The sequence below is a fragment of the Mizuhopecten yessoensis genome, unplaced genomic scaffold, assembly GCF_002113885.1.
Source record: "Mizuhopecten yessoensis strain PY_sf001 unplaced genomic scaffold, ASM211388v2 scaffold419, whole genome shotgun sequence".
NCBI lineage: Eukaryota > Metazoa > Mollusca > Bivalvia > Pectinida > Pectinidae > Mizuhopecten > Mizuhopecten yessoensis.
The window spans coordinates 822,627-832,397 of record NW_018403537.1 but is presented as its reverse complement, the minus strand read 5'-3'; the positions used below and the strand labels follow the sequence as shown (position 1 = coordinate 832,397).

Sequence of the window (9,771 nt, the reverse complement as noted above, 5' to 3'; positions counted from 1 at the left end):
TGTAAATGAGAAGAAAACAATTTAAATACAATTTCTAGAATATTTAATCGTCAATTAACTCTGATCAAACTATCAACAAAAAAAACTTATCAACCCAAAAACCGGGACGGGCGATATTCATTAACATGTCATTAAACGATAGTTTATTTCTCCTGAATAAATAGTCCCTGCAGGTAGGAGCGTTAAAATTGTACCTTCTGCCCCCATTGCTTGATCGTAAGAGGTAACTGAATTGGGTCTTATCTTTTCTATTCTTTCTAAACAACTTTCTTCCTAAAGTTTCCCTTGACAATGCCTCAATGGTGGACTTTAGTTTAGCGTTCGTCCCTGTAAGGAAGCCTTTGTTTTTGTCCCCTGGCCGAGACATACCAGAGTCTGTAAACATGATAGTTTCTACTCCTGCTTAACGCTCAGCAATTTAGGAGTGGGACGACTGGTTCACCCGTTGTCAGTATAATGTGACCGGGTGGGCTGTCCTGCTAGGTGTCTTCGGCAGTATGTGTCAGTGAGGTAGCACTATAAAGTCGGCATCAGTTCCGTGCTATCACAAGGAGACAAACACGAACATATTGAAGCATCCCAAAACACACACCCATACATCTTGCACACAAGGGAGGCCCTCCTGAAGGGATTCTTCATTCATTGAAATATAAATTTGCCTTCATCACTATAGTTAATAAAAGCTGGTTGGATAGCAAAAGCATTTCTGTACATTGCACTACGAATATTGGAATAAAATTCACACTCACATAAAAAATGTATCTCAGATTCTACTGAATTACAGTGACAAAATGTATATGTCCGCTCATTTGATGGTGTAACAGGTCTATTGTAGCGTTCCGTGTCAATATGGAGAGGTAGGCTACCACATCTTCATTTTTGCTAAAACACCTCTGTGGGCTCTAGGTACAAAACTGGTTACATAACGTTCCGGTTTCAGTTCTTTCTTAAATAAGCGATAAGATTGATCATCTTGCATTACTGACTTAGTAGCATTCATAGAACTGTTTATCAAATGTTCTACATAGTATTTCTGTGCAATTTAAAATGCTTTCTTTTCCCATGCTCTCCGTTTCTTTTAGACCATTAATAACATTTATACAGAAGTCTGTCATCATTAATTGATTTAGTTTACACAACAATCGTTATACTTTTGACATGTTGCTTAGCAAAGCAGGACATCCATATCATTTCGCCCCTCTTATCGATGTTGGAAGTATTCCTCATGACAACAAAATGTATTCGCATTGCTCTATTCTGTATATTATTTACCAAATAGCAAAATACTGCATGCTTAAAAAACATAAATGTCTATTGTCGCTATGACATTGTTGTAGTACAATTGTTGAGGAGAGGGCTTTTATAAGTTGTCATAATTTGTGCCCAATCTTCTTGCTTGAATTTAGAAGCAATAAAATGTTTAAACTAAGTGAAACAAAAACGATCCTCAAACTGATTCGTACCGCTTTGTGAACAGAGTAAGATGAACCACCAGAGTTTATAAATTAGGACGTGATAACTCCCAGGGCTCTTCCCGATGACTTTGAAAGTTCACGAACCGCCAATTTCAAATATAAGTGTTCATCAAGCCAAATTCCTAATACATGTATTTGTACTCAACTATATTTAATACTTTTCCGACACAATGAAAAACAATCTGTGTAGAGTCTTTTGAATTTGGACCGAAGTGTATGACTTTGGTCTTATCTTGGTTAATAGACAGTCGCCATTTACGACACCAGTTTGTAACTATATTTTACAGTTCTTGTAGTTTTGTAGGATCGGACGCTTAATGTCATCACATCAATGTATATGCCAAGTTCTGAATCTCGTAGTTCGTTGATCAAATCATTAATGTAAATGGAAAAGGGCTGGGGACGTCAAGCACCCCTGTTTTTCACAGAATATATCACAGAACCAAAAAAGCATCTACATTCCTATTTCCTATTGTAAATCGAACAAATTTCTAATACCAGCCACTCACAAGATGGCCGTTTATCGTATCAATTGCAGACAGAAAGCATGGCATGTGTTGTCCATCAAAGTTCCTGACAGGTGGAGGCGTTCATACAATTTTACACCTACATAGGACCGCGTGACGTTCTTCATCAGTCCAAGTCTCCTCTAGACGGAGTCCAGCTTTCTCGACAATATTCTGTAGCTGTTGTAACGTGTATTTGCAACTAATTCCAGCGCCTTCATGCAAATAAAGCCGTTCCCCTTTCTCCATCCTCAAATCGATGCCAAGTCCAGCTGTAGGAATTTTTTTTTATTCTTTATGATTTTCAATATTAAATCTTTATGTCAGTATAAATGAACATTTTAATATCATTAATAATTATCGATATTAAACTTCAACCGCGGTACATTAGCTCTACTAATAAAACATATTGTCCCTCATATCAATGTTAAGATCATTCTTTTGTTTTGATTTTACATATACTTGTATTTTCGTTTTTACTTGGTTGACACCAACATATCATTTGTACTTGGTTGACACCGAAATAGCATCTCGCATCTGACAAATTAGTACTAACGGATGCACCATCACATAAGCCTGGGATAAGGTTGGCCTACTTAGTGTGTCACGTACGATATCACTATTAACGAAAAACAGTACTTACGTATAGGGTAAAGAACAGCGCCTTTAGCCGTAACATAGCCCGTCACGTAGCTCATGTACTTGGAACTGCTGTTCTGTATAAAATCGGCCTCATATTTGAACACGTCCATATCTATCTGACTGCCTTCCTCCTTGTTCAACCGTGTAATACCATTTTGTCTGAACTTCTGTTGAAAACCTGCCCAACAATTGGTTTTTATATTTGAGGAATATGTTTCCCTTATGGTGACCAATATGCGCTGATTATTAAACTGGACGATTCGGATAAATTTGCGAAGCATTTTATAAAAACAAATCCGCAATAATCATTTTGATCTGACAAATTCGTTGCTTTGATTTTCACAGCTGAATCAATTGCAATCGGGCTTTGGATGAAATAACAATAAAAAAAAGAAAGAGCTATAATCTGCTCTGTTAAATTGATAGTACAGTAATATTATTATGGGTTTCTTATCGTCTGATCAACACAAAAAGTGTCATTAGAGCCAGTAAAAAAAAATGAAATATGATAAAGGAAATGGCATCAAACGAACGAAAAGATAAAAGACAAACGTAATCTTGAAAAGTTAAAGTTGATATGGATAGTTAGATCTTTTAGAACATATTTACAACTTTAGGTAGGTTAGAAATGAAGAGACATTGACCTTTTTTAAAAGATATTTGAGATCTATATTATGAATAATTAAACTTCAAAATAATAATTTTCTCAAAATTTAAAAATGCGGGAGAAAATTAGCGATAACTATTTCATGAAATGTCCATCTGATACAACAAAGCACTGACAAAAGTAGAATACCTGCGTCATCATTATAGGCCTTTAAAACAGCTTCTCTGTTTTGTGTGATATCAGCACTGAACACAAGTCGACATTTAGCTGAAAATACAACATAGAAGATATGTACTACTACCTTTTAAGTTTAGGTAAAATAAACAATATATATCAATTTCAAATAATTTCAAGTAAATGATATTCGTAAATAAGGGCGCAAAATACCGAGCACACTGCAATACAAGCGATGATACAGTGGTTTTTAATAGAGTCATGTCATGTTTACTTCAGACCACTGAAGCGCGTCTCCTATTATATCTCAGAAAAGGTCCCTTTCATGGATGCTGATAACATAATAAATGTTAAAACGAAACATTCCAAACATTAAAGTGCTTAGGTTTGTGACTTTTGAATATGTGTTTAAACCATTGCCATTGCATGATATGATGATAATGTATAACACACGTCAGAAGTCATTATTTAAAGAACATATTTATACAGTATAACATAAACAAAAACCCTTGAGAATAGCGAAGTGTTAAATGGTTGAAGCAAATCGTGATACCTGTCATGATGGTGGATATCATTCTTAAGGTATTCACCTGGTCTTCAAACGACAGACTGATAAGGCAGCCGAAAAACAGTATCACTTTAGGGCCTTCCATATTCCTGAAATAGGTTTGAATGTCAATTTATCACTTCAAATAAATATGGAACATATCCTGTGATTTAATGATTAAGTTTACACAAGAGGCTTGCATATTCGTAATATAATGAGAAATCTTTATCGGTAAAACCACGGCACATAGTTAACCATGCATAAAAATCTGATAGTTTAACCTAATGACTTACTTCAGTTGCTCTATTCCTTTTTCGTAGTCTGCAGGTATAGGTGTTATCACAAGCGAGTCATCGTATTCCTCTGATAGGTCCTTTACTGATTTTAGCAGAAACTCTGTAAGCATTTCAAGTCAGAAACAGAGTTAATTAATGCAATGATAAATCTTCTTTTATTTGAAAATGTACCTTAATTTCACATTTTACAACTTGTAAAGTTCAGCATTATTGATAATATTTAACAGGTTGAAATATGCATGTGCAGTCACTTTAATTCATATTATAATTTTTAAATTTATCCAAAATATTAAAAGTATATTTAATATGTAACTAAATACCATATTAAGTGAAAATTGTGTTGGCATACCTTCGGAAATATCTACTGGATAATACGACAGCCCGTTTTGTCTTTGTAACAGTTCGTTGATAACAAATTTTGTTTTTTTACAATTACCGCTTCCTATGTCGATCAAGGTCAGTCCATAAGGAACGCGAGGAATGATATCCTTAAACAGACATTAAAAGTTATCTTCAGATGTTGTGAATAGACGCTCAAAACACAACATTATATAGACATTTTGTTGTCACCAGTGTGGCGTTTGTCTTTGCCTGCTTTTTGAAATCTATGAACATAAATTGGTTTACCATAGGGATACGTTATTTTTGTAAGCACTTTGAGCTGAATGTGTTCTTTAATAACCCTATAGAACTTTTGATAGGGCAAATACAGCAACATACCCTACCTGTAGCTCTCATACACACAAGCGTGCGTATATTGCCACGAGGGAGCACGTGGTCAAATGTCCTTACCTGTTAATAGGGTGTTACAAAATGAAATGAAACCAAACCAGTACGTATGTAACTCCTAATATTTCCATATTTTAATACCATGAAGCATCGGAAGGATTTTAAATATGTCGGTTTTGCTTGCGACTGGCGTATATTGTTTTGCCCAGCGGTATTTGTGATATGGTTAAGTCCTTTAGTGGGTGCTTTTCTCTCTGTGAATATCGTTCTTGAATGCTACTTTTCGTACCTCCTTAAAAGCAAGGGATGTCACAGTAGTTTTGATGATGGTTTTGCATGAAAACTTGAAAACAGATAAACATAAAATCTTTAGATTCAAGCATATTCCATTTCTTAAGTGCGGAAGCCTTTGTTATATATGGTACATGTATGACTAATTAGTAAAATATAAGTTATTTTGGTTAAGGAGTATTCGGTATAGCAGCCTATTAACAGCAAATGTCAGAGTTACATCATACCAGGTCGTATTCGACCAGCAATCTGGACTTACCTGTACATAATTTTGCAGCGTACACGTCTCACTCCTTGAGAAATAATAGCCAGGATTTTCGACGGTACATTTAAAACCAAGTTCCGACCCAGTCTCGTCGTATGAGTACCAAGAAGGGATGTACTTCGGGGTAGATGTCAGCCCTTTGACTAAAGCCTGCTTAGCGTCTTCTCCCATATTCTAATAATACACAAATTAACAATATTCATATTAGATATTCAACAATGCACCTCTATTTTTACAGCTGAAATCGGAAAAGCAATACTCTATTCTGACTATTAAAAAACGAAATTTTCACAACATTATTCTACAAAACATCGCCATTCGTACTTAGGATCTTTGTGTTTTGCCACCTGATCTTGATTTGGATACCAGGCTTCGGTATCACAAACGTACTTAAGCTGAGATTTGAGTCCGAACTCAAGAATTCAAGCTCAGCGTCCGTATTTCGTTATCACAAACTAAAAACTCAGCTCAAAGCCTCAAGCTGAGCTCAAAAAGCTGAGACTGCCCAAGAGCAGACTTAAGTTCGAAATCAAGCTCCGGAACGAAACTGTTTGCTATAAAATAGCAGGCTTGGCAAACACTCATAATGACAAGAAAATGCATTTACAATATTGATTTGTCACAATCATCCAAAGTATTGGAGACACACACAATCTGTATTGGACAATTATGCAGGTAAACCATAAATATTGTCAATTTATTTGCCATTTGTTGAAAATACAGTCGTTTTAATAAGCCGTGAAATGCGTCTGAGATGAATGGGGTCCGAATACGATAGCCCTGGGCCCGAGTGCAATTTGAAATATAAATAATCTATGCGTTATAGTTTCCAACCAAAGGACTTTAAATGAAAAACTGAGCATGTGATCTTTTAATTATGTATTTTCATGTTATTTTACTTTTTGAAAGACGATATATCGTGGCTTTTTGTGTCAAAGTCGGACCGGTACCCAAATCGGATCACTTTTTACAAAAATACTTATAAATAAATGTGTCAACAAATCAGTTATATCAATGATATAGTCTTAGAATAGATAGCCATGCACCATTTTTTGACTACAGATAATTAGTTTTTAAGTTCAAATAGCGCAAGAAAACGTAATTCAAACTCAAATGTCAATGTTTTGATTACGTTTTTAAAAAATGGCGCGTGCGACGACTAAGCACTCTGTTTTGGACTATAGGGATAAATTCACACTATAGAAATACTTTTTGTCATATAAATTCTAAAGGTCATCATAAAATGTTAATATTCTGACAAAAAAATATTCATTTGAAGCGTACGATACTGCAAAATTCAAGCCGTGATCTGATTTTGGTTCCGACATTCGCAAAAACCGGAGACGCTGATTGGTGACTTCAGAGCATTCTATAAATATCTCAAGTGAGCTCCAGGTGCTAATTTCGTTTGTGAGAACACCCATCGATATTCTATTTTTGATACAACCATAAATGAATATAATTCCTCCTCAGATTTTTCAATGATTTAATAAAATGATGGTTTGGTGATCCGATATTGGTACTGTTACCTTATGCTCCGAGATGATGTTACAATATAGACGATCTTTTGGTAAAATAACAATATTTGAATGTGTTTACATGCAATTATGGGTACAATCAGTAATTTGTTTCCATAATTTACACATAACAGTATATATTTCATTATGAAAAATAACAAAAACGATGCAAATACCTTGTAATGTAATTTCTCAAGAACGTCGTCTGATCGTTAGAACCGCATACTTACCATGATCAGTACAACTAAATGCATTGCGGGACTTGATTAATTCACCAGGCAGCGACTTATCATCAATAAAAGCATTTAAGGTTTTAAACCAAGTAGTTCTAATATAAGCTATTTTATACCAAAATATATACAGTACCAGTTGAACAAACAAAGTCAAAAGATACATGTAAAAATAATTTCCTTGTGAATCATGATGTCAGTGATTGATAAAAGTGGGGCAAAGGAATGACAATTGATTGGAGTATTGTGCCACAGGGACCTGATAATTTGTTACTGCTATATTTGGACCTAACCTAAGGTGTTCAGAGTAAATAGTTTAGGTCCAAATATAGCGGTTACAAATGATCATGTCCCTGTGTATTTCACACACATGGTATTTACTACAAAATGTCAACCATAAAAAAAAATGTATTTTAAAACCACAGGTGTTCTGCGGTGTATTTGGAATTTTTAAATGTGTATGTAGATATATCCAACAGATTTAGATAAAAAATATATATACACATTGTATATATGGTATAATTCTATGAAAGGTCGTTGTTTTACATGTACCTAGTGTACGATTGCATGGCTTTAAAATCCATTTAATGTCTGGGGTGTTTTTCTCATTATATTTTCATAATTTGCAGTTTCGCAGTTTTCAAGATACAACAGGTGTATCTCGGGAATTATATATTGTGCCATCCAGTTTAAGTAAGATAAAGAACAAAATGACGTTATGCAACAAGTATATATAGTTTCCTTTGAATAATAATTGGCGCATCTTGAAAATCGCTCAACGAACAGAATTAAACGTATTGTGAAAGAAATATTCAGGTAACTCTCTTTCATGTTTCAAATGTTTCAAAAAATGTAGAATTGCAGAAAATTAAGAGGGAAAAAGTTAACTGTGGACTTTAATTTGGCACGGGACTGTATAAATAGGTAGATAACATAATGTATCAAAATAGATCATTATAACAAAATGTATTTAGAATTTTTAAAAAATGTTTGAAAAAAGGATGGCGGTAGATTGGAAAACACTGACCTGACATTTCCATAATACAAAATGTTCTGCATTTACTACATTTACAACAATGATTAAGTGACGATCAATGTCAACGTAAAGGAACCAGAAGAAATGAATATCGTTCATGTGGAAATTTTGAAACCCTTATTTAATAAATGTTTGCAAAAATGTCTATTATTTGTAAAATTTGATGGATTAAAGAAATCAAGGGGCAATATTTATTAGGCTTCACATTAAAAAGTGCGTTTTTAGACATATCACATGGAACACTTTCACCTCAAAATATTACATATATATACATGTTTATTGTATAGTCGAAGGGATATATACACTTGGATACATTTGTAGCTACATCTATTAGGCAATGACACTTAAAAGTACAATAAAGGTAGGTTTTACTATGAATAGTCTTTGAGTCACGACTATGTTTAATACATCTCCCAGTCTCGATTGGTAGACCTGTGATAATTGGGTGTTCAAATTTTACCAAAAAATGTGTCACTTAATTTCCTTGTCCTAAGTTTAGAGAAAAAGAATCATAACACTCGCCCGTTTTGTGTCGCACCTGGTCACGTCAAGTATTAAGTACAAAGTAAACGTAATGTCCGCGACGTAGCCATTTCCTCTTGATCTGTGTCGTTAACGGAAACTTTTTGACCACACAGGTTACAAATTAATCTTTATTTTCATCATAGGAGCTTTCTAACACCTTTGCCTTTTCTTACCTCGAAAACTGACGGACACGGGAATCGATCGAATGAACACGTTTATAGCATGTTCTGATTAATTTGAGTGAATTAGATGTATATTGTTAAAAACAGAGTTATTGTACTTAAAAAAAACTGTAACGAAGAGTATACCTCTTCTTCGTTTAATTATATTACATTCTTTCAAAATTATTTCAGCGTAAACATGTGATTTGACACACAACAAGTGCGACATCGCGCGAAAAACTGCACAGTCTTGATACGAGAAATGTGCTCTTTTTGGTGTGAAGAGTTCAGCGGAAGTTTACGTCGGCAAGCTCAGCTGAGCTTGAGTTTAACCAGCCGAGCTTAAGTTTTACCAGCTTTGTGATACCCATTTTGCGGTAAATCTCAGCTGAGTTCAAACTTGAGATTTGAGCTTGAGATTTGAGAAAATGTTTGTGATAACAAAGCCAGGTCATGTCGGAATAAATGGAAATGGGAAGGTATATAGTGTTGCTTTAATCTACATCCGGAAAATATTATACTGCCTTATTCTGATCTTAAACATTTCATAGCAAATTAAATTAAAACGAATCGGCAAACTTAATGGTATGAAGAATTAAACTATAAATTATTTACAATCCAACCTAATGTGGGTTCATGTGAAACAAGTAGAGGTGACCGCAGAGAGGAAGTTGCCCTCTCGCGACTGAGCATATACCATACCTACACCACTCATAGCTACATTTTACGTAAGGAAGACCAGCATTATTGTCATGCATGTGATCAATCAT

At 34.6% G+C, this 9,771-nt stretch overlaps 1 protein-coding gene across 1 annotated transcript; it reads right to left on the bottom strand.

Annotated features, from left to right (window-relative positions):
- Positions 1-1,056: 1,056 nt before the first annotated feature.
- On the bottom strand, positions 1,057-9,372 carry LOC110448424 (histidine N-alpha-methyltransferase-like). The gene is made up of 8 exons (XM_021494655.1): positions 9,304-9,372; positions 5,527-5,706; positions 4,597-4,735; positions 4,245-4,347; positions 3,958-4,061; positions 3,420-3,497; positions 2,625-2,801; positions 1,057-2,253 (listed from the first exon to the last, which is right to left on the bottom strand). Exons 1-8 carry the CDS (start codon positions 9,370-9,372, stop codon positions 2,066-2,068), a joined length of 1,038 nt encoding a protein of 345 aa, XP_021350330.1. The 3' UTR covers positions 1,057-2,065.
- Positions 9,373-9,771: the final 399 nt, after the last annotated feature.

Bases quoted from the DNA above. Each gene is read 5' to 3' on its own strand.
- LOC110448424 (XM_021494655.1), bottom strand. From the start codon at position 9,372: ATGGGTATCACAAAGCTGGTAAAACTTAAGCTCGGCTGGTTAAACTCA. The intron at 5,707-9,303 runs GTAAACTTCCGC...GTGTATTATTAG, and splicing joins GCTCAGCTGAGCTTGCCGAC to AATATGGGAGAAGACGCTAA. The intron at 2,802-3,419 runs GTATTCTACTTT...ATTGTTGGGCAG, and splicing joins GGCCTATAATGATGACGCAG to GTTTTCAACAGAAGTTCAGA.